This window comes from Rhinichthys klamathensis, unplaced genomic scaffold (assembly GCF_029890125.1).
Source record: "Rhinichthys klamathensis goyatoka isolate OS25496 unplaced genomic scaffold, OSU_Roscu_1.1 h1tg000036l_1, whole genome shotgun sequence".
Taxonomy (NCBI): Eukaryota; Metazoa; Chordata; class Actinopteri; order Cypriniformes; family Leuciscidae; genus Rhinichthys; species Rhinichthys klamathensis.
Window position 1 is genome coordinate 3,234,284 of NW_026606584.1, and position 25,472 is coordinate 3,259,755.

At 41.3% G+C, this 25,472-nt stretch overlaps 1 protein-coding gene across 1 annotated transcript in view; it reads left to right on the forward strand.

The window, feature by feature from the left end:
- si:dkey-237i9.1 (SEC14-like protein 1) overlaps window positions 1-25,472 on the forward strand; it is a 155,282-nt gene that overhangs the window by 115,631 nt on the left and 14,179 nt on the right. Inside the window, exons 10-15 of the mRNA XM_056246136.1 lie at window positions 1,718-1,788; window positions 2,261-2,432; window positions 2,939-3,073; window positions 6,275-6,409; window positions 6,623-6,874; window positions 7,198-7,376. Coding sequence (XP_056102111.1) covers window positions 1,718-1,788; window positions 2,261-2,432; window positions 2,939-3,073; window positions 6,275-6,409; window positions 6,623-6,874; window positions 7,198-7,376 — 944 coding nt within the window. The remainder of the gene's footprint in view (window positions 1-1,717; window positions 1,789-2,260; window positions 2,433-2,938; window positions 3,074-6,274; window positions 6,410-6,622; window positions 6,875-7,197; window positions 7,377-25,472) is intronic.

Below are 25,472 nucleotides of genomic sequence, written 5' to 3' on the forward strand. Positions count from 1 at the left end.
GTAAAATTCAATCAAAGTCACGTGTCAGTCATTTTTTACGTGTTTTTTTTCACATAAATGTCTATAACTCTGAAGTGAATTGAGATATCTTCACCAAAATTGACACACAGATGAAGGGGCTCACTCTGAGGACACATGAAAAAAATTGTAGGACTGAGCCTCTTGGTGGCGCTATAATAGAAGAAAACATGAAACTCCCAATGATTTCAATGCAGTTTTGCAATGTGAAATGCTATACACTTAATGAACACATTGCTGTAACATTACGAAACTCAGAATTTGTTACCAGCACCTTGCCTTGAAGGTACTCAAAAGATTTCGAGACAGCGCCACCTGTTGGTCAAAAGTTAAAATTACATTTCCAAAAATGCTAATAACTTTTGAATACATCTGCCTATTTTAATGACACTGGTCTTAATATATTCCTTGGGTTGTACCGAGAACATAGATACCAGGTTTGATGTATTTGGACGAACTTCCTATCCGCCATCTTGATTTTCATTGAATACATACTTTTTCGAACTCCTCCAAGGCCGTTTGTCCAATTTTCACCAAAATCGAATCGTATCATCTCCAGACCACGCTGACTAAAAGTTATGGATTTCGTGTCGATAGACTAAACCGTTTTCGTAAAGTGCAGCATCAAATTTGAGGCATGCTGCCATAATGACCATTCAGGCTTTATCTCTGCAATACCTTGACATTTAGAAAATGAACATTGTCACCTCACTCTGACCAGACCACATACATTTCGTAACTGCGCCACCTATTGGTCGATAGTGATAGTCCATTAAATCATATTTTTAGTTAATGTATATGATTTTTCAGCCATTTTGCCAAAATTCATCTATGCTCCTTGCTGCAGTTGGTCTGAAACTCCCAGCCATGTTGGCTTCTCTTGTCGTCTGCTTTTGCGCTTGGCCCCAGTGATTGCTGCTTGCAGCTATATTATTATGTTTATTTTTGTCAACACATTTTGTTTTTCCTCATTTTTATATACTATGATATATTTTGTTATTCTTACTTACAAGCTTGAGTTATTAGTAATTATTAGTATTAATTATCAGTAGTGATAATTATCAGTAGTGAAAGTTTGCATAGAGAGGACTTGCGTTAAAACGATGTCGTGTTAGCGGCCCCTAAGTTAATAACTAATGATCATTGCGACGGAAGAGAATCAGTCAAAACTAACTTTAACTGGAAAATAACTTTATTTTAGAGCTGCCATAAAGCCGAAACAATCTGTTACTTTCATTTATTGTTTACCTATTATCACTGTTAAGCCGTTTTGGAACAATCTACATTGTTAAAAGCGCTATATAAATGAAGATAACTTGACTTGACTAGTGTATGACAAGTTTTGGTAGTAAAATAAAGTTACTTTCAAATCAGTACTGAACTGTATCCTATTTAAGCTCTATCTGTGTGTCAAGTACATTATATCCCCACCTCCACCTCAGCAGTAGAATGGAGTATATAAAATTGCAAAATAAATAAATATACATCAATCAGTACTTTTTAATTTTAATACTCAAGTACATAAAATAAAGTACTTTTGTGCTTTTACTTAAGTAAAATTAAAAGAGTACTTAATGCTGAAGTAATATTTCATTAGGGTATCTGTACTTTTACTCATCTACTTGATTTGTGTACTTTGTCCACCACTAATTCAATTCATATGGATCTAAACAAAGTAACAACATATGTGAATGTTTAGGTGCTGTCTATCAATGAAGAGGGTCTGCGACGCTGCGAGGAGAACACTAAAGTCTTTGGTCGACCAATTAGGTACTGACAGTACTGACACATTTGCCCTCTGTAACCATACATTTACTATTAAAATAATTTACATTTATATGGGGCTGTTGAATGCTTAATTCTGATGGGTTGACTAATGTTCAATTATTTCAGGGTTTTTTTCAAAGGTCCTTACAGCCTACATTACAATAGCAAATGAACCAAAACCCACAAATACCAAGCAAACAAATGACAAACAATTGGAAAAAAATTATGAACATTTTCTATGCCTTTCCTACCAAATTACCATTTATTATCTATTAAAAGCACTTTCTTTATCCTGTTCTCTCTCTCTGCATGCACACTGTACAGACAAACACTCCTTGACTGAAACATAAATGTACAACAATTTGTTGTCAGCGGTGCCTTGTGATTGTCTTTTTCGATAAAATAGTTCACAACTGAAAAGCTAAGTGACATTTTTCACTGCTGAGGTGGTAATTCACATCTTCTCATTCTGTAGTTGCTGGACATGTTTGGTTGATCTTGAGGGGCTCAATATGAGGCATCTGTGGCGCCCTGGAGTCAAAGCTCTGCTGAGGATTATTGAGGTAGTGGAGGCCAATTACCCTGAGACTCTAGGCCGTCTGCTCATCCTCAGAGCTCCCAGAGTTTTTCCTGTCTTGTGGACGCTGGTGAGGGACACCACTTTTTGCTTCTGATTCTTCTCTCCTCAACTAGAGATGGGGATGGTCTTTTAACATGACATGCATGCCAAATTTATTTGTTCACGTTAAGCACTGTGCCTATCACCCCCCCTCCCCTCCCCTCCCCTTCCCTCCCCTTCCCTTCCCTTCCCTTCCCTCCCCTTCCCTTCCCTTCCCTTCCCTTCCCTTCCCTTCCCTTCCCTTCCCTTCCCTTCCCTTCCCTTCCCTTCCCTTCCCTTCCCTTCCCTCCCCTCCCCTCCCTTCCCCTCTCCTCCACCTTCCCTCCCCTCCACCTTCCCTCCCCTCCCCTCCCCCTTCCCTCCCCTCCCCTCCCCTTCCCTTATATACACAGTCCTAATATGAAAATAATTGCTTGAAGTAATAACCTCTCATTTAGAAAGTAAATTAGTCACCTGGTTATTCGTAGCATGAGTTAACCCAAAAGGAAGCATATTATATTAACTGTGCTTTCCTCCTCCCATCTGTGTTTACAGGTGAGCCCTTTCATTGATGAGAATACACGAAAGAAGTTTCTGATCTATGCGGGAAATGACTACCAGGGCCCTGGCGGTCTTGTAGACTACATTGATAAAGAGATCATCCCTGACTTCCTTGGAGGAGAGTGTATGGTATGTAGTTTTTTCCTTATGCTTTGCGAGTGAATGGAACCTATTCAGTCCTGTTTGCTCACACTTATAGTTCAGTTCGCTTGGTTCGTTTGGTCTGGACGAAAAAAAAAAACCTTTAGTCTTGGTCTGCTTAGCGTTCACATTAGCATTTTTCACACCAACCTAAAGGGATAGGTATGTGTTCACAACCTGATTGGCCGGCTTTTATTATTTATTTTTCGTGACTGAACTTACTGAACATTCAAAACAATACTGTGTGCTGGGTATATGATGGTATTTTGACCAGCTGAGAACTCGTGAAAAGATGTGTAAGAACAAATGTGTAAAGGAAAAGGTAAAAAAAGCAGCAGGAGTCCCTCCTCCACACACACACAAACGACTATCTGCTGTGTACTGAACTGTGATAGGCATCATTGTGACTATGACGAAAGAAAAAAGGTATGCTTGAGCATTCTGTCCTTTTTAGGGTCGCATCTTGTGACATCATGTCATGTTTTTGGTTTGTGTACATGTCTTTGGTCCGTGTTGTGTTCATTAATTCGAACCTCACCAGAGTTAATTTGGAAGCGGACAGAGACCCATCTTTTCAGCGGTCTTAGTGTGCTTGTTTGGTGCACACCAGGGTTCTGATGGCAGCATTCACACTTATTCAAATGAACCGCACTAACAAAGCAATCGCATCAGAGTTTCTTTTAGGGCCCTTTCACACCTACCTTGTTTGGTCTGGATTTTTGGACTTTTCAGTTTGATCCGAATCAAAATTACAGCTGTGAAACCTCCCCCGAACCACGGTCCGGACCAAACAGACGAAATTTGGTCAGACGAAAAGAGGTAGTCTCGGTCCGGATCAAACTGAACAAAGGTTTGGTTCGTTTCTAGTGTGAAAGCATTTTCTGTATGGTTCGGACTTTCAGACCATTTAGAGGAAGTTCCGGTGGTTCTCGCAGAATTGTTTGCAATCTTCTCCCTTCCTGCCGGCGACGATAAAATGCTCTCACAACGAGGACGTTCATTTGGCGAATTTGAACTAGCCTTGAGTATAGTTGGTCCTGCAGGAAGTGATGCCGTAATAATAACAGTATAGCGGCAATGATATGGGTCTGTTCATTCATTCTTGTCAAAGTTACCCGCCGAATTGACAACACGCTGACATCAGATGCACATCCGTTTACAAACCAATCAATGTCAAGATGCAGCCCACATAGATGATGATGACAGGACGCAAGTATGTCATGTAAAGTTCTTTAGTGCGCTCGCATAATTGCAATGTGAAACCAAACCAAAACTTACCGAATGTATAAAATGTATCAAAACATGAACTATGGTTCGGACCTTAAAGGGTTAGTTCACCCAAAAATGAAAATTCTGTCAGTAATTACTCACCCTCATGTTGTTCCAACCCCGTAAGACTTTCGTTCATATTCGGAACACAAATTAAGATATTTTTGATGAAATCTGAGAGCTGTCTCACTCCATAGGATTCTATTGTAATTGAAACCTGCCGGGCCAGAAAGTTAGTAAAAACATTGTTAAAATAGTCCAAGTGACTACAGTGGCTCAACCTTAAGTTTATCAAGTGACGAGAATACTTTTTGTGCACAAAAAAACAACAAAAATAACGACTTTATTCAACTATTCATCTTCTGTGTGGGCATCAGAGTGAGTTTACATAGTGTAACAGCGCAGCTCTACGTCAGAACGTAGGTTCATTTTATTGGCCGACGCTGGTCATGTTTGATGCTGGCCAATAGTGAGCCTACGTTCTGAACTAACCCTTTAATCAAACCAAACATGCCAAGTGTTAAAGGGGTCATATAATGGTACATGCACTTTTTCAAGTTGATTGTACTGAAATATGTGTTGGCAGTACCATCATATAATGATAAAAATCTATCCAGTGTTTTTGTTTTAATCTCCTTATATGTTTTTCCCAGTCTCAAATCGAGCCGTTCGACCGTGGGACGTCACATGGTCGGACGCCCCTCCCACGATTGTTGATTGACAGCAGCGTTTCAACACATCCCCGCCCTGAGCGAGCTGTCATCATAGTCCAGCATTGTTGATACGCTGGAGCAGAATGGCGTCTAAGCGATTGTGGTGTTCTGTTCTTGGGTGTAATAACGAACACAGCAGTCATTTTGATGTTCCAAAATCCGAACTGCTGAAGACACAGTGGCTGAGTTTTGTTTTCGAAGGGAATATTCCCCACGAGCAACGTCAATGCTTTCATGTTTGCGCGATTCGCGAATCTTTTCTCACCAGACTGCTTTATAAACGAGGATCAGTATAAAGCTGGTTTTGCTAAGAAGCTGCTCCTGAAAAAAGAATCGGTACCAACTATTCATGTTCCTGCTGCACCTCCAGAAGAAGTGAGTGTAAAATTTTATTAACCTTTATATTAATCTTTGCAAATCGCTTGCACGCTTCACAATGAATGCGGCTAAGCTTTACACTCAGGGTACATTACGGCATGTTTTCTATGTACGACATTCTCAATATAATTCATAATCCCACGTTTATAATGAACAACGCGTAATGGTTATTGTGTTATTACAAACTGAGTACATATACATCAGTAAACACATAGAATTCGTACATCTCACTAAGTTACTCTAACGTTACCCTGCCAGTACATACAAAGATAGATCAATGTGACATTACGTTAACCAATCATTCAGAAACGTCCTGTTCGAGCCTTAATTGTCGAACTTCTTCGGGCCGTCATCTTTACCGGAGTCGGACCCGGAACCAAACTGATACGGTTGCACAGATGTGTCCTCAGAGACTCCCGCTGCCATTCTTTCTCCAAAATATACCCTCAACTGTTGTCAAGGCAACACTCCACGTGTGTTGTCAAAACGACCCACAGAACAGAGGGGCGGAGTGAGCAAAAGCTCATTATCATTTAAAGGCATATGCACTGAAACGTCGTGCTGAAAACAGAGCTGTTTTTGACCAGGTAAAATTAGTATTTTCTTACAATACTAATGAGAATTTTTAATTAAAGTATATTACAAACTTTTCATTTAGACCCTAAAGAATCAAATTAACTTGTATGAAAATGGCATTATATGACCCCTTTAACACACCCTAAGATCTGTATGCATGTATTCAAACTGAGGTATTATCTGTGTTGACTTACCTTAGTATGGTTTTAGTAGCTTATTGAACTAAAGTAGTGACACTGTGAAATATGTGCAGTGTGAAGTGCCAGAGGGTGGCTTGGTGCCCAAGTCCCTGTACAGAACTGCAGAGGAACTGGAGAATGATGAAATCAGGCTGTGGACGGAGACTATTTACCAGAGTGCCAGCATCTTTAAAGGAGCACCACATGAGGTCAGGATCTATTAGAAACTATTTGATTTGGGTTGTGTTTGGTGCATTTGCAAAATATGATCACCTCATCTAAGATTTTTTACAAAACTGGATTTCAGTCTGAGAAAACACAACATTGGTCACATTTTGAACCAGAGTGCCACCTACTGAACAGTATTAAAGCTACACATATAGTTAAAGAGCACAATTTCCTCTTTGTATCTCTTCCTTAAGATATTGATTGAGATCATCGATGCCTCCTCAGTCATCACTTGGGACTTTGATGTATGTAAAGGTGATGTGATCTTCAATATCTACCATTCTAAACGAGCTCCACAGCCGCCAAGGAAGGATCCACTGGCTACCCATGGCATTACCTCTCCTGCAGGCAACAATGTGCAGCTTATAGATAAATCCTGGCTGCTGGGACAGGACTACAGCATGGTGGAGTCACCACTTACCTGCAAAGAGGGAGAAAGTGTGCAGGTATGTCACATACGATCAGTATCCAGTTTGATGCTGATTCCATCAGTTTCCATAGTAAAGAAGTTTATAGTGGTCATACCATACTTTGTTTCTGTTCCTTTAAGACTTCTATGTAAATTCTGTCAAGCATAATTACATTTCTCATAATATTTTCTCAAAAAATGATATGACCTTTAAAAATGTAAAATAATTTCATTGTTAAAAGTTCTGTCTAAGGTGGTGGATGATTGTAATTATAGACAGTTTTCTTGATATTTGTTTCATCTTTTTTTTTTTCTTCCCTTGTTTCAATCTTTCTGCCAAAATGTGTACACACCCTTTAGGGTTCACATGTGACTCGATGGCCAGGTTTCTATATTTTGCAATGGAAGTTCCACTCTATGCCAGCATGTGCCACCACAAACCTACCTAGGGTGGACGATGTTCTGGCTACTCTGCAGGTGTCCTCTCACAAGTGTAAAGTCATGTACTACACTGAGGTTCTAGGCTCAGAAGATTTCAGGTAAACTTTCTGAAGAGCTTTAAATTGTGTGATATCTGTTGTAATTAGGGATGCACCTATATGAAAATGTTGGCATATACGATAATTATTTATATTTGGAAAGGCTGATAACCGATATTTTGGCCGATAAATCTAAATCCAAATTTTTGTATAATTGTTTAGAGCCTGATTACAAAAAACCTTGTCCCAAGCACTTGAACATAAATCAAACATATACAGTACAGTAGCCTAGTTTGAACCAGTGTCAGTTTTAAAATAATTTTTTCTATTGCATATAAACTTTCTTCATCAAAAATTGTTTTATTACCTTACAAATAAATAAAATAATACCTAAATAATGCCAACAAGTCATTGGACATCATTACTTGCGTATAAATAATCAAAATGCATGTACCATGAAAAAAAAAGTTGTTGGTTTTAACTAAACCATATTGCTGATGAAAATAATATGAGAAAAATAAAATTGCTAGTTATAATTAATAATGCATCAAAGTTTTTGAAAAAAAAAAGAAGTTTTTGACCAGCGACAGCCTATGACGTCACTAATAGTGCAACCCGGAAGTATAAAACGGGCTCCTAGAGAACATGTCATCCACTTTCGTCTGAAGGGACTGTTCAGCAGGCATCCCGAGGCATGGCTAATGACGCAGTGTCTCATTCCCTGTTCTCAGGGAACAGAGGTTACAGTCGTAACCTAGACGTTCCCTTTCTAAAGGGAACTCGCACTGCGTCGATGACGCTATTTGGGAACGAAGTACAATCCCACCATGCTGAAGGGAGTGCATGCCAATTATGGCTCATGACAAAACGTCAGAACTGGCAGTTTCAACCTGAAACGCCAAGAAAACACTCCCCCTTCGGGTCACATACAGGCTGTCAGTGGCATTATTCCCTACGGTGACTGCCCAAGCTATAAGCCTCAAAGAGGCCTCCGAACAACGGAAGGCCTACCAAGGCCGCTCAAAGGCTTGGAACCAACAGCTTCCAAGGAAGGGGTTCTTTTAACCCTCTGGGGTCGGCTATCGCGCCGGCGTGACGAGCTCACTTTTTTCCTTATCAGTGCAAAAGAGACTCAAATTACTCTGTTGATTTTGATCTTACATATAAGTGTTGTACATCATTAGATCCTGTTAAGTGTCTATTTTTTTCTAAGTGTTCTGCTTTTTATCAAATAAAGAAAAATAAACATGATGCGAATTTTGCCTTCTCTCTGTCAGTGAAGTTCATTCTGAAACACGTCCGAAAATGAACTGTAACTAAGTAAATACTTGTCACACAGGCACGAAAGATTTTTCTTTATGAAGCTGAAATACTCTTCTTTTAAATGAAGTAATTTATATAAAAAACAAATATTCTCAGTTTATGTAATCTGTATGAAAAGAGAGAGATGTCAGTCTTTTTCCTTTCAGCTAATTATAGCGTATTACGTGTTAATCTGACCACGCCCACTGAGAGCGCACGCTATTCAAACGCAAATGTTGAGGCAAGCCATGAAAACGCCCACATCAGCTGGATAAAACATCCAGTTTAATAAGAATCTTGTACTTTACCTCGTCTTGCTGCTCTGTGAGGAATAATAATATCGTAATAATCCTAGAAAAGTTACCTCAGAAGTGCTGGTAGTTTCATTTCGAGGAGTCAGCTGATGTAGTAGGTTATTTATTCTTAAGTGCTTTGTTCTAATCGCATTATTGAATAGTGTCTGTAAACTGCACAAAGACTGTTTAAATATGAATTGCGTGTCTGTGTGTGAATGAATGAATGGCACAGACGCGCGCGCGATGTTGTTTACTACAGCTGTCCATCGCATCTGTGCGTTCATTCACTCTCGCTCCTACATTAGTAAAAGTTATTTTACATGAACACATCCAAACTATATTGCTATACCCTACTGAGATTTGTTCTAATCGCGATATAGAATAGTGTCTGTAATGACAACATTTCGTTGACTAGTTTTAGATAGATTCTAAAGTTTTTACTCTAAAATAGACATCAAATAAGCTTTTGTTAGACAGTTTCTGCTCATATGTTAAATATATAGTATGTTTTGTCAAAAATAAACTAATCAAATGTTATAGTGTTTGTTCCAATGCAAGCTAGGCTATATCAAAATAATGAATCCTTAACTTTGAAATATGTATGATAAAATGTATTGGCCTACTGTTGTAGGTTGCTTGTAGGTTGCTAATGTATTGTTGCTCACATATTATGGTAGCCCTGTTTGCGCTAAATAGAGTGTAATTTCACCTGTGCCATTAATATGTTTATAAGCAACTGAAAAAAGCACAAATGTCAGGGCATGTCAAAACATCTCAAGGACCCCAAAAACACCTTAGACCCCAGAGGGTTAAGGGAATATGGCCAGGGGGTCTGAAAGGAGTCCTGTCAAGTAACTTTCTGAGGGGGACATGCCACCGGGGAGGCTGACCTGATAAAATCTACTGACCTAGTCTTGCCAACAACCTGTCTGTTTTCCCAAACAGAGTCTCTCACAAAACCAATAGTGAAACCGGAACATAGGAAACCGGCATCCTGGAGAGTAGAACTCAACATAGCGCTTTATAACCCTTGCAAACGAGGCAAGTAACTCTACTCAATCTATATTGAGGGAGTAATATCTACACAGTGCTTTAAAACATTGTGGAGGCTGGACACGCTAAAGGGATCCTAGATAAGGGGAGCGCCTCCAGCTCTAGGGCTGATCTAGTAGGGAGGCCTCGTGAGAGTCCTTCAACCTTCTGACCAGACTTAGGGTAGCTAGGAAAATAATATATATATTTGACCAGGCTCTGGGCTAGAATCAGGGAGGTTCAAAGGGAGCCTACAATGTGATGATCTCATTTATTGCTAAAAACCCACAAGATAGTGGAACCACATTAAAGAAGGCCTACTCCTTGATAGTGATACTTGTTAGCAGTTTAGCCTCATATATCATAGGTGTACTCATAGAAATAATGGGCCCGGTTTTTCCTACTTTATATTGCCAATGGACAGTGTACTTAGCTAGAGTGCTATCGACCCTTTAAACAAGGGGAGTACAATCTTACGCTACCTGACTATCGAGGAGGCCGATAGAAAGGCCTACAACTTCAATTATCAAAAGCGTCAGCCCATGGCATGCTTAGGCTCTAAGGGAGTGTACTCAAACTCGTCCCAATGGGGGGAGTACTAAAAAGAGCCTCAGTGGTGTAGGGTGAATAGACTAGACTGCTACCTATGCTGCTATTTATTCTACCCTTAACATCCACTAGCATAATTGCCTAATGCAGAGGTGGGCCTAGGCTATACAATTCTTGTAGAAAGAGGAGGCAAGTACTAGGAAAAAAACTAGACCTTACAGAGAGATGATCTAAATCTAAAGAGCCTACACTCAGATACTGAGGATCTCGGGACGAAAAAGCTTCTAACAGATCGTCTCCAACAAACTCCTAGTACACATGCCTAAGCCAGATATTAAAGGGTTAGTTCACCCAAAAATGAAAATTGTCATTAATGACTCACCCTCATGTCGTTCCAAGCCCGTAAGACCACCATTCATCTTCGGAACACAGTTTAAAGGGGTCATATAATGGTACATGCACTTTTACAAGTTGATTGTACTGAAATGTGTGTTGGCAGTGCCTGTACACAACCATCATATAATGATAAAAATCCATCCAGTGTTTTTGTTTTAATCTCCTTATATGTTTTCCCCTGCCTCAAATCGAGCCGTTCGACCGTGTGACGTCACACACTCGGAAGCCCCTCCCGCGATTGTTGATTGACAGCAGCGATTCAACACAGACCCGCCCTCCGCGTGAGCTAGCTGTCAATCATAGTGCGCGCGGACCGGCGCGGTCATTGTTGATATGCTGGAGCACTGTCTATGAGCAGAATGGCGTCTAAGCGATTGTGGTGTTCTGTTCTTGAATAACGAACACAGCAGTCATTTTAATGTTCCTAAATCCAAACCGCTGAAGACGCAGTGGCTGAGTTTGTTTTCGAAGGGAATATTCCCCACGAGCAACGTCAATGCGTTCATGTTTGGGCAAATCATTTCTCATTTCTCATGCTTTATAAAGCAGGGTCAGTATAAAGCTGGTTTTTTTTTTAAGAAGCAGCTCCTGAAAAAAGAATCGGTACCAACTATTCGTGTTCCTGCTGAACCTCTAAAACAACTGAAGTGAGTGTAACGTTTTATTAAACTTTATATATTTATATTAATCTTTGCAAATCGCTTGCACGCATCACGATGAATGCGTCTAAGGTTTACACTCAGGGTACATTACGGCATGTTTTCTATGTACGACGTTCTCAATATAATTCATAATCACACGTTTATAATGAACAACGCGTTATGGTTTTATGGTTATTGTGTTACAAACGGTGTATGCGCAGAACAGAGGGGCGGGGTGAGCAAAGCTCATTATCATTTAAAGTCATATGCACTGAAACGGCGTGCTGAAAACAGAGCTGTTTTTGACCAGGTAAAATAAGTGTTTTCTTACAATACTAATGAGAATTTTTAATTGAAGTATATTACAAACTTTTCATTTAGACCCTAAAGAATCATATTAGCTTGTACAAAAATGGCATTATATGACCCCTTTAAGATATTTTAGATTTAGTCCGAGAGCTTTCTGTCCCTCCGTTGAAAATGTATGTACGGTATACTGTCCTTGTCCAGAAAGGAAATAAAGACATCATCAAAGTAGTCCATGTGACATCAGTGGGTTAGTTAGAATGTTTTGAAGCATCGAAAATACATTTTGGTCCAAAAATAACAAAAACTATTACTTTATTCAGCATTGTATGCTCTTCCGGTTCTGTTGTCAATCCGCATCCAGTGACGCTGATGACGTAAGACACTGCTGACGTGTTATCTGGTGCGCCCGAGCTTCGTTTACAGTCTGAGGGAGACGCACGCTGTAAACAAAACAATCTTCGCAAACATGTCTAAGGATTTCGACACAGAGGAAGACTTGCATTTTTTTGCCCAGCCATATTTATTTGAACCCGAATACTGCAGTTTTACAGATACTATTCACGTGACTTTCAAATGAAAAAAGTCACGTTCAAATGAAAGATTGCTATCAAAGAGACTTGACAGAGCAGCCATCAATTGTTTGACAGTATTCTAGGTTATTACGTGAGGAAGTTTTTTGTCCAATAATTAGAATCTGTTTTTTCAGAATTAAGTAGTGGGAAATTACTAGTCATCCAATTTTTTATATCAGCTATGCATTCCGTTCATTTTATGAATTGGTAAGTTTTGTCAGGGCGTGAAGAAATATAGAGCTGCGTATCATCAGCATAACAGTGAAAACTAATGCCATGCTTCCTAATGATATCTCCCAAGGGTAGCATGTACAGAGTGAACAGTAACGGTCTTAGTACTGAGCCTTGTGGTACGCCATACTGAACTTGATCGATAAGACATCTCTTAATTTACTGCTACAAACTGATAACGGTCAGATAAGTATGATTTAAACTAGGCTAATGCAATTCCACTAATGCCAACATAATTTTCGAGTCTATTTAAAAGAATGTTGTGGTCGACGGTATCAAATGTAGCACTAAGATCGAGTAACACTAATAGAGAGATACAACCACGATCGGATGATAAGAGCAAATCATTTGTAACTCTAATGAGAGCTGTCTCAGTACTATGGTACGGTCTAAATCCTGACTGAAAATCCTCAAAGATATAATTTCTTTCTAAAAAGGAACATAGTTGTGAAGATACTGCCTTTTCTAGTATCTTTGACAGAAAAGGTAGATTCGAGATCGGCCTGTAATTGACTAATTCTGTAGAATCAAGTTGTGGTTTTTTAACAAGCGGTTTAATCATAGCCAGCTTAACTTTTTGGTACGTATCCTAATGACAAAGATGAATTAATGAAATTAAGAAGAGGATCTTTCACCTCTGGAAGCATCTCTTTCATTAGCTTAGTTGGTATAGGGTCTAATATACGTTGTCGATTTAGATGATTTAACGAGTTAAAAAAAATTCTTCCTCTCCTTATAGTAATGAATGAATCGAATTTTTCCTTAGGGAGACTACAATGCGCTCCCTGATGCGATGCTGTAGTAGACGGTTGCATAGTTATAATTTATAACATAGTTATTTCATTTATAACTCCCTAATATTATCTATCTTATAAGTGAAGAAGTTCATAAAGTCATTACTGCTGTGCTGCTTGGAAACTTCTGGGCTTGAAGCTCTACTTTTCTTTAGTTTAGCCACTGTTTCAAATAAATACCTTGGGTTTTGTTTATTTTCTTCTAATAGGGTTGAAAAATAAGCAGATCTAGCAGCTTTTAACCCTCTGGGGTCTAAGGTGTTTTTGGGGTCCTTGAGATGTTTTGACATGCCCTGACATTTGTGCTTTTTTCAGTTGCTTATAAACATATTAATGGCACAGGTGAAATTACACTCTATTTAGCACAAACAGGGCTACCATAATATGTGAGCAACATGTATGTACATGTTTGTATTTTTGAGAGAATATTGTTTATGCATGGTTATTGAAAAAACTAAAAATTTAAGTTTCTGAAATAAGGCCACAAAACACATACTAAATATGTGTCCACAAGACTTTTGACTAATGGATGTTGTCGCCTAGAGTTTTTGCTTCAAAATGATCTGAAACCGATCCTGCCTAGATTGCAGATTGTAGATTTACAATAGATTGTTTTAAATTGTGAAAAACATTTTTTGTTTGGAAAGGCAATATGCGAATGGGCGTGAACGGCCCAACCCCCTCATGTATAATTTTGTGGTTCTCAAGACAAAGACCCGCATGTCACACAAGAAAGAATGCAAGGACAATATATCTATATATATATATATATATTATAACAATCCCAGCTTCTTTGCACTGGTCAAGATATATTAAAAAAGGGGGGTAATTTTGTACGCAATGCTCAATTGGTCTCAGTTGAAAAGATCTAAAATAAACTCTTCCACAAACAAGTGCAGTGTTTCTTTCTTCATATATTCAAAGCTTTACTCATTCATTATCCCACAAACCCAATATATCACAAAACATACGTCCATATACAGAGATCAATTCATTGTTGTCGGTCATGCACAAGTATATGCATGTGGGTGTATCGAAATGTCCAACACAGTCCTCTGCGGTTCACGAAGTCCAATAGCTCAGAAAATGAAAGATGTCAGTCTTATCTGTAGTTTGAACATAGATGCAAAGGTGGATAGTGATGACGTAGGAGGTTGTCCAATGCTTAGTTGTTTGGTGAGTCGTTAGTTTTCTCATCAAACGAAGCAGAAAAGTGCTTCAGTAGTATAAGCATGGTGTTTGGTCAGAACCGCTTAGCAGTATCCACAGCTGATGAGCAATAGCTACATCCCAAACCAATCCTCTACAAGAAAAACATCAAACACATCAATTACACTAAATAGATTCCCCATCAGTTCACCCAAACATTTCACACAAACAATTAAACTTACGTTTGAGCAGGAAACAAACAGTTTCTCAAACAGGATTGGAAAATAGTTAGCAGCATCAAACAGACCTTAGCACTTACTCTACTGCTTCCTGTTTTATCCCATACAATGTGCCCTCTTGTATCCCCCTAGTGGCTAGGAAGAAAATGGCACCCACAATTGGAATGAAAGAAACCCTGTGACAGGCGGTGACTGTTACAATATATATATATATATATGTGTGTTTGTGTATGTATGTATATACTAGGGGTGGAGCCGAACCCGAATACGGTATTCGGAAAGGCACAAATAACGTGTTTTTTACGAATACTTATTTCGAACAAATACTTTAAAAAATATTTGTATTCGGGAACAAGAAAACCGTTATATCAAAAAGCTGTGTTTCCTCACGAGACCGCAGTCAGTGCATGCCCGGATGAGTGAGTGACTGACGTTCAGAAAGAGGTGACTGACGGCTGCTCCACACAGCAACAGAGGGGGCTCGGCTGAGCGGAAAAAAAACGTAACTAACTATTTTTGTATAACTGGGTTCCGGAGGCAGTTTATAATTTTCGGGAAGCGGAGTTTGATCGGGAGATTATTCCATTACGCTGCATTATTTACGTCTGCAGTCGGGTGCTCTCATGTTCGCTCTGTTTACGTAGCTCTGTTAGCTCGGTAATATAGACAATAGGCTGTTGACAGAGTAACGTTAACGTTCGGTTAAAATTTAAAAAGGTTTAAAAAAATGCTTGTGTAACTTAGTTGTGTCGAATTGTATGCACTTGTGGGAGTTATATGGTACGTTAAGTTACTCTGTCTTTTGCAGACAGCAAGATGTAGGCTAGTTAACCTTAGCATAGCTTCCCGTCACATTTAATAACTTAGCTGAAACATGGATTTGGTCAACCAAATAGAAAATAGTGTGGCTGCTGCTGAGACATCTCTTGGTCCTCCACCAGCCAAAAAAACTTGCTCAAGTTCTGTGTGGAAGCATTTTACAGTCAGTGCTGCAGATAAAACCAAAGTGATATGTAATGTGTGCAAAAGTCAAATCAGCAGAGGCAGAGATATCAAACATCTGTCAACATCTGCTATGCATAATCACATGCACTTAAAGCATCCTCTCCTGGTACTGTCTGCCAACCCCCCCACAAGCACCAAATCATCATCACAGCCATGTTCTGCCCCTGCAAGTCAGTTTCAATCACCTATATTAGCTGCATTTAATGCAAAACAGGCTTATCCACCCAACCACCCCACTGCAAAGCAAATAACAAACACAGTGGGAGAAATGATTTGCCTTGACCTGATGCCCTACTCAGTAGACGAGAATAAAGGTTTTCGCAAGCTTCTCAATGTGGTTGCACCTCGATACCAACTACCATCTCGTTGGCATTTCTCTCGCACAGTTATACCACAACTTTACCAAGATGCGAAAACAAAAGTAAAAGAAACTCTCAAAAATTGAAGGGAAATTTGTGCACTGCACGTCTGACATCTGGACGAGCAAATTTTCCACAAATGCATATCTTTCTCTCACTGGCCACTGGATAGAATGCAAACAGAGTCCACAAGGAATAGATGAACATAAACGTGTGACAGCACTTCTCAAGATGGAGGTTCTTAATGAAGATCACACAGCAGCCAACATTCTACATCACCTCCAGGCCGTTGTGAAACAATGGCAAGATGATGTTGGAGCGAAATTTTCTGTTGAGTATTTTGTCACAGATAATGCCACTAACATGGTTAAGGCAATGGCTGATGGTAACTATGTGCACATTAGGTGTATGGCTCACAATTTACACCTAGTGGTAACAGCTGCTCTAAAGGAGTGCCGGGGAGTGACCAATGTGATATTGATTGCTCGCAAGATCACTGGGTTTGTACACAGATCAAACAAAGCTGTGAACAAACTTCACAAAATCCAGGAAGAGCTTAGCCTTCCCAAGAACACTTTGGTGCATGATGTGTCAACCAGGTGGAAATCCTCCTTCCACATGCTCCAGCGGCTGTTGGAGCAGAGACGACCACTGACTACCATGTGTGCAGAGATGGATCTGGGAGGTGTAATGTCACACCATCAATGGGAACTAGTGCAGGCCATTGTGAAAATACTACAACCATTTGAGGAGGCAACACGCACTGTGTGTGAGGATGTGGCTTCTCTGTCTTCTGTTATCCCTTGTGTGCAGGCTCTCAAGACTGCATTAACAAACTTAAAGGTGGATGCAGATGTACTGGCTCTTCCAGAGGCAATTAAAATGGTGACCACATTGCAGTCTCAGTTGGCTCAGCGCTTCCAGGCTGTCTTTGATGACTCCTCGGGTCATTACTTTAAAGCCACCCTACTGGATCCCCGATTTAAGAGCTTGCCCATGTCACTACTTAGTACATCAGAGTTTGACAGGCTCAAGGCAGAAGTGGCTGCAGAGGTGGATGCAGAACTCCAAGCGGATGCTGTTTCTGGGGTACCTGAAGCTGCCAGTTCATCCTCAGTTGAGAGTGAGACCAGTGGGCAAAAAAGCCTCTTTTGGGGGGCAATGCACAATCTTGCTAAATCAAAAGCCAAATCTGCCTCATCTGGTGCTATGACCTCCCTCAAGATAGTTGAGAGCTACTTAGCTGAGGACAGCACTGAATCACTGACCTCAGATCCTGCAGTGGCCTTCTGGTCAAAAATGATGCAGCCACAGTCAGCTGGCTCATGTGGCAATGAAATATCTCACCTGCCCCCCAACAAGTGTCTCCTCTGAGAGGATCTTTAGCACAGCAGGAGATATTGTGTCCCCACATCGCTCCAGACTGCTCCCCTCACATGTGGAGGAGCTTGTGTTCACAAAATACAACATGGAGAAATTTAACTGAGAGTATGTTGGCAGAAGATATCTTCTTCCAAGTGAAAAATGGTTAAGTTATGGTTAACATAAAAAAAAACTAAAAAACATAAAACATAAAAAAAAAAAAAAAACATTTGTGTCTGTTTTTTGGCACACAGTTGACAATAGCAGGGCTTTATCTTTTAGTTTATAAGAGTATTATATAGAATACAGCTTTTGTTCTGCCAGATCTCCCAGTCAGGGGTTGATAAAGTTTAGTTCTTGGAATTCTGTGCATTAGAAAGAAGTTCTTTCAGAAGAACAGTTCTTTGAAGCATTATTTGTTTTTATTCTGTCTGTTCAGCGTCCTCCAACAAGGACGGGTGGTGGTGGGGTTCATAATGTTCACAATTGTATTTTATTAGTTGTTGGTTTAACCATGGATGAGGTAATGGCTGTTATGTTATTTTCTTTTCAATGACGTTCCTTGTTACATGTTCATTGCTGGATTTATGGAAAAACATCAACCAATATTGCATATCCATAATTATTATAATGGATATTATTAAAAAATACTTACACTATAACATAAATTAGAAGTGTAACGCAATTTTTTTTTTAGATTTTTACGCCTATTTAGAATTTTACTCGAATACAAATACAAATACTTTTCCCCCCTCAACAAATACAAATACAGATACAAATACCGGCTGCTTTGCACACCCCTAGTATATACATACATACACACACACACACACACACACACACATATATGTGTATATATATATATATATAAAATCAAAATATAAATGAAAGTCAAAAGCACATTTTTAGTCATACCTGGAAACAAATCCTGGTCAAATAGGTTATATGGGCCATTCTATAGAATTGGTTCAAAGTTAGAGTTGGAAACATCTTGAAAAGAATATTCTTTTTCCATATGAAGTATTATTTTTTAAAGTAGGCCAATACATTTTATCATGCATATTTCAAAGTTAAGGATTCATTATTTTGATATAGCTTGCATTGGAACAAACACTATAACAGTTGATTAGTTTATTTTTGACAAAACATACTATATATTTAACATATGAGCAGAAACTGTCTAACAAAAGCTTATTTGATGTCTATTTTATAGTAACAACTTTATAATCTATCCAAAGCTAGTCAACGAAATATTGTCTTTTATATTTCGTCTGTAACAGTGCGCATCTGTGCGTTCGTTCATTCACACACAGACATTCAGACGATTCATATTTAAACAGTCTTTTTGGTTTTACAGATACTATTCTATATCGCGATTAGAACAAATCTCAGTAGGCTATAGCAATATAGTTTGGATGTGTTCATGTAAAATAATGTAGGAGCGAGAGTGAATGAACGGCACAGATGTTGTAGTAACATCATTCATTCATTCATTCACACACAGACACGCAATTCATATTTAAACAGTCTTTGAGCAGTTTACAGACACTATTCAATAACGCCATTAGAACAAAGCACTTAAGAATAAATGACTTACTACATCAGCTGAATCCGTTGCTCCTCGAAATGAAACTACCAGCACTTCTGAGGTAACTTTTCCAGGATTATTAAGATAGTATTATTCCTCACAGCACAGCAAGACGAGGTAAAGTACAAGATTCTTATTAAACTGGATGTTTTATCCAGCTGATGTGGGCGTTTTCATGGCTTGCCTCAACATTTGCGTTTAAATAGCGCCCGCTCTCAGTGGGCGTGGTCAGATTAACACGTAATAAACTATAATGAGCTGAAAGGAAAAAGACTGACATCTCTCTCTTTTCATACAGATTACATAAACTGAGAATAGTTGTTTTTTATATAAATTACTTCATTTAAAAGAAGAGAATTTCAGCTTCATAAAGAGAAATCACTCGTGTCTCTGTGACAAGTATTGACTGAGTTACAGTTCATTTTTCGGACTCGTTTCAGATTGGACTTCACTGACAGAGAGAAGGTAAAACGCGCATCATGTTTATTTTTCTTTATTTGACAAAAAGCACAACACTTTGTTTTTATTGTGAGTATACACAAAAAAATAGACACTTAACAGGATCGAATGATGTATAACACTTATATGTAAGATCAAAATCAGCAGAGTATTTTGAGTCTCTTTTGCACTTATAAGAAAAAAAGTGAGCTGATCAAGCCGGCGTGATTGCCGACCCCAGAGGGTTAAGGCCTCTCTGTATGCAATCGAGCTCTCCTTCCATGAAATGCGAAATACTTCTAGTTTTGTTTTCTTCCAGATGCGCTCCATTTTTCTGGCTGCTCTCTTAAGGGCCTGAGTGTGCTTGTTGTTCCACGACGTTGGCCTATTTTCTTTAATCTTCTTTAAGCGCAACGGAGCAACTGTGTCTAAAGTACTGGAAAAGAGAGAGTTAAAAATTTGTCACAATATCGAGTTCTTCTAAGCAATCTGGGATGCTGAGATTTGAAAACTGATCAGGAAGATAATTAATAAAGCAATCTTTAGTGGCAAAATTGATAGGTCTAACATATTTGTAACACAAAGTCGGCTTTGCAGCCTTGGCTAAATGAAGTTTACACAAGACTAGATAATGATCTGAGATGTCATCGCTCTGCTGCAGAATTTCAATGGCATTAACATTGATTCCGTCTGATAATATTAGATCTAGAGTATGATTACGACCAGGGTTCTAAATTAACTTTTTTGATCACCAGCCAATGTGGCTGGTAACTTTCTAAAGTTACCAGCCAATCAGAATTTCCACTAGCCAAATTTTTTTCCGGTGAAAATAAGAAAAATTATGAGTGCCACTGAATGCATTTGATCATTTTATTAACATTGTTGGCATGAAAAACACATATAAAGTACAATACAACACAGAAAGTGCAAACATTTCATTTCAAGTTTGGTATCTATCTATCTATCTATCTATCTATCTATCTATCTATCTATCTATCTATCTATCTATCTTATCTATTTGGGATGTGCACGAATATTTAAATTTTCGATCTGTAATTCAAAAAATAAAATACTATTTGAATTTTTTTTTGAGTGGAGCGTGTTTAACAAGTGGATTGTTTTTGATCACATAATGTCGTTGTCTGCCTCACGAAGTTTGGAATTACTTAGATGAAAATTATAGCCTATTACAAAATAGAAATACTTTTAATCAATTATTAATTAAACTGAGTTATCATAATATCACCACCACAATATATAGGCCTATGAGAAATCACATGAAATACAAAGAAACACCAGTCGACTGAGGAAGCAGCTGTCCATCACTGCATTAACGACTGCAGGACAGCAGCTGTACCCCAAGGGAATCATGATCCGAGATGATATCTTCTGGTAGCAAAATGATTTTGAGACATATGCTTCCTTTAAATTTCGTTGAGGGATACAGGTTTAAGAACAGAAAACGCAAAGTGCTGTTACTTCACTTTGCACACACACACTGTCACAGTGTCTGGTTGTGTTTTCACTGGGTGTCCACTAGAGGTCCCTTCCTTCCTGTATCCATTCACTCTAGAACCACATTTCCCATAATCCTTGTTTGTTCCCATCACTTGTGATTGCACCCAGCTGTTCCCATTTATGTTGTTAGTGTCTGTACATAAATACCCTGTCTGTGTTAGTTCATGTCACGGAGTCATTGTATGGTATGTCACTCGTCAACGCCAAGGTCTGTTTCTAGTCTGTTTCTCGTTTGTTTTGTTTATTTGTTATTCAGATGGATTAAAATGGTTTTCGACACTGGCACGGATGTGTATGATTCTGATTATTTGGATTACGACTCTTGCATGGATGATGATGATTTGGATTGCCCTGACTATCATGTTGCTGCTTTTGGATCCACCCAATTCTCCGCTAGCGATCGTGACAGAATGACTCCGTCTTCAAATGGGTCCAGCAGCATGAACATTTTGCAGGCGTTTGCTTTTGTGGCTCGGCAAAGGGAGGAGGCCATCAAGCTCAGATTTCCTAAAGACTTTTCGTTCGACGACAGAGAGTCCTTTAGAGGAGAGCGTCTGGCCAGATTTTCGGGGACCCGTGGAGCTCGCAGAGGAGGAAGTACTAGAGGGGAGTCCCGGACTCAGTCTCTACTTCGGTCTTCCTTCGACCATGATCCGGTGACGCGCAGCCCAGAACACCCTTCGCCGCGGGTCCTGTCCTGTCCTGAACCAGCACCTCGCCAGAAGGGACGACGGAGGAGAAGGAAGACTTCCTCCGTGACTGTCCCGGTGGTCCCGAGTCCGGTGGTCCTGAGTCCGGTGGTCCCAGTTCCGGTGGTCCCGAGTCCGGTGGTCCCGAGTCCGGTGGTCCTGAGACGGAGGAGGAGGAAGAGACACAGTCCATCTGCCGATCCAGAGACCGCTCACGTCACGTCTGCGGATCCAGAGACCGTTCACACTCCGTCTGCCCAGTCAGAGACCGTTCACGCTCCATCTGCCCAGTCAGAGACCGTTCACGCTCCGTCTGCCCAGTCAGAGACCGTTCACGCTCCGTCTGCCCAGTCAGAGACAGTTCACGCTCCGTCTGCCCAGTCAGAGACAGTTCACGCTCCGTCTGCCCAGTCAGAGACTGTTCACGCTCCGTCTACCCAGTCAGAGACTGTTCACGTTCCGTCTGCCCAGTCAGAGACTGTTCAGGTCACATCTGCCCAGACAGAGACGGCTCACGCCATGTCTGCCCAGTCGGAGACAGATCGGGAGATGCCCATTCTCGTGGCCGGAGGGGCACTGATCGGCTATTTAGAGCGTCTTGCTCGGATCCTGGAGACGCCCTTCAGACCTTTAGTGTCTGCTGTTCCTGAGCCGGAGCCAGTGTCTGCTGTTCCTGAGCCGGAGCCAGAGTCTGCTGTTCCTGAGCCGGAGCCAGTGTCTGCTGTTCCTGAGCCGGAGCCAGTGTCTGCTGTTCCTGAGCCGGAGCCAGTGTCTGCTGTTCCTGAGCCGGAGCCAGTGTCTGCTGTTCCTGAGCCGGAGCCAGTGTCTGCTGTTCCTGAGCCGGAGCCAGTGTCTGCTGTTCCTGAGCCGGAGCCAGTGTCTGCTGTTCCTGAGCCGGAGCCAGTGTCTGCTGTTCCTGAGCCGGAGCCAGTGTTTGTTTCTGTGATTGTGTCTGTCCTAGTGGCCGTTGCTGTTCTGGTGGCTGTTCCTGAGCCAAAGCCTGTTCCAGAGCCGGAGCCAGTGCCAGTGTCTGTTGAGCCCGTGTCTGTTCCTGAGCCGGTGTCTGTTCCTGAGCCGGTGTCTGTTCCTGAGCCGGTTGCTGTTCCTGAGCCGGTTCCTGAGCCAGTTTCTGTTCCTGTGCCGTGGCCGCCCGAGGGGTCTTCACCGCCTGTTCACCTGTTCGTGAAGTCCCAGTGACAGAAACAGTGACATTACAGTTTAAGTTTCATGGGACTAAAGTCTGTTCATGATGTGTGGCCAAATGTTTCTGCATATTGGAGGTCCCCCCCTTTGACGAAATGGAAATTTTACAGGTGTTGCAACAAGTGACCAGATTGTTATGAGGCGCCGTCATACTCTCATTGAGTATGTGCGCGAGTTTGAGTGTGTGTGTGCTCGCGTCTCATATGAGTATGTGCGTGGAGAGTTTGTGTGTGCACGCGCGCGTCTCATATAAGTATGTGCGTGGAGAATTTGTGTGTGTGCGCGCGCGTCTCATATGAGTATGTGCGTGGAGAGTTTGTGTGTGCGCGCGTTTCATATGAGTATGTGCCTGGAGAGTTTCGCGCATCTCGTGTGTGTAGAGTTTGCGTGTATGCGTGAGCGACTTTAGGTGTGTCGTTGTGCATTTCATATGTATTTGTTTGAGCATTCAGCAGTATACATGTATGTTTGACTACTTAGTATACGTTTATGCAAGTGTTTCACATATGTGTGCGTGAATGAAGTTTGATTTAAGCCCTAGACGGCACCTCACATATTGTCGTCTTTTCGCGTGAAATATAACCAAACGAGCGCTTCTGCCTCAATGCCATGTTTGTTGCGTTCTGAATCAAAATAACGCAGCGCGTGTGTGACGTCATGACACATTTGCAACGTGCGGAACCGATAAGCAGAATCGTTAAGCAGGCATACTAACGGTTCCAAGGAATTGGTTCACTGGGAACCGGTTCTGAAGAAGAACCGGTTCTCGATTCCCATCCCTAACGGGCACTGATTCCCTGGCTGGCTCAAGACTGGTATCTCGAGGGCATGAGTTTGGGTGTGATTTCCACTTGGAAGGTGGTTTTCACAGACGCCTCCAACCAAGGTTGGGGAGCGTTACACGAGGGCAAGCCTGTCTCCGGCCTCTGGTCGAGCACGGAGCAGAGTTTACACATCAACTGCCTGGAAATGAAAGCAGTTTGTCTGGCCCTCAAAGCATTTCTGCCAAACATCAGGGGACACCAGGTGCTAGTCCGGAAGGACAATACATCTGTGGTGATATGGAAAGTGCCTGATATGGAAAGTGTTTGGCGAGGCCGAAATCGACCTCTTTGCCTCAAAGAACAACACTCATTGCACAGTGTTCTTCTCGAAAAACAGGGATGCGTTGGCCCATCGTTGGCCCAACCGCCCCCTTTATGCATTTCCCCCATCGTTGGCCCAACCGCCCCCTTTATGCATTTCCCCCCGTCTCAGTGATACCCCAGGTTATCGAGCGGGTCAGGGAGAGCAGATGCCCAGTCCTCCTGGTAGCCCCCCTCTAGAAATCCAGACCGTGGTTTCCGGAGCTGGTTCAGATGGTGGACAAAGTCCCCTGGCTGATTCCGTTGAGGAAAGACCTCCTCACGCAGGCGGAAGGGACAATATGGCATCCATGACCCGATTTATGGCTCTCCATGTGTGGCCCCTCAATGGGTACCCGGGGACCTTCCTGAGAAGGTCCTAAGCACTATCAATGAAGCCAGGGCCCCTTCGACTAGGCACCTGTATGCTTCTAAATGGTCAGTGTTTTCCAGCTGGTGTCTGGACAAACGTTTTGAACCTATGTCATGCGAGGTACCAGTGGTGCTCTCCTTCCTACAAGAGCTATTAGACGCGGGCAGGACCCTGTCCACGCTCAAAGTGTATGTGGCAGCCATCGCAGCTTATCATGCTCCGGTGGCTGGCCGGTCACTAGGAAGAAATGACTTGGTGGTACGGTTTCTGAAAGGAGCCAGGAGGCTTAACCCCTCCAGACCTCCATCTGTTCCGTCTTGGGACCTCTCCACGGTCCTTAGGCCCCTGAAGGGCCCACCGTTTGAACCGCTTCAGTCGGTTGATCTCAAAATACTCTCGCTAAAGACTGCTCTCCTGCTGGCACTGGCATCTATCAAGCGAGTTGGAGATTTGGAGGCAGAGGCTTTCTATGAGCCCCTCTTGTTTGGAGTTTGGTGTTGGCGACTCGAAAGGTCGTTCTCAAACCCAGACACGGCTATGTGCCTAAAGTGCTTTCAACTCCGTTTAGAGCACAGGTGATCACTTTATTGGCCCTTCCCCCTTCCTCAGAGGATGGGAAGGCTAATCTACTCTGTCCTGTCAGAGCACTGAGAATTTATCTGGAGCGTTCCGCGTCTTTTAGACAATCAGAACAGCTCTTCGTCTGCTTCGGTGGCCGGTCTAAAGGGTCGCCTGTCACAAAGAAGAGAATATCCAGATGGATAGTTGATGCTATTTCTCTAGCATACACCTCAGTGGGTCAGGTTTGCCCTATTGGAACTAGAGCTCATTCGACTAGAGGCATGGCCTCTTCTTGGGCTTGGTCTTCTGGGGTTCCCATTCACGATATCTGTGCAGCGGCCGGTTGGTCCTCGCCCTCTATGTTCGTGAAATTCTATAACATGGAGGTTCCTTCCCTGCAGGCAAGGGTCCTTTCCGTATGAATTA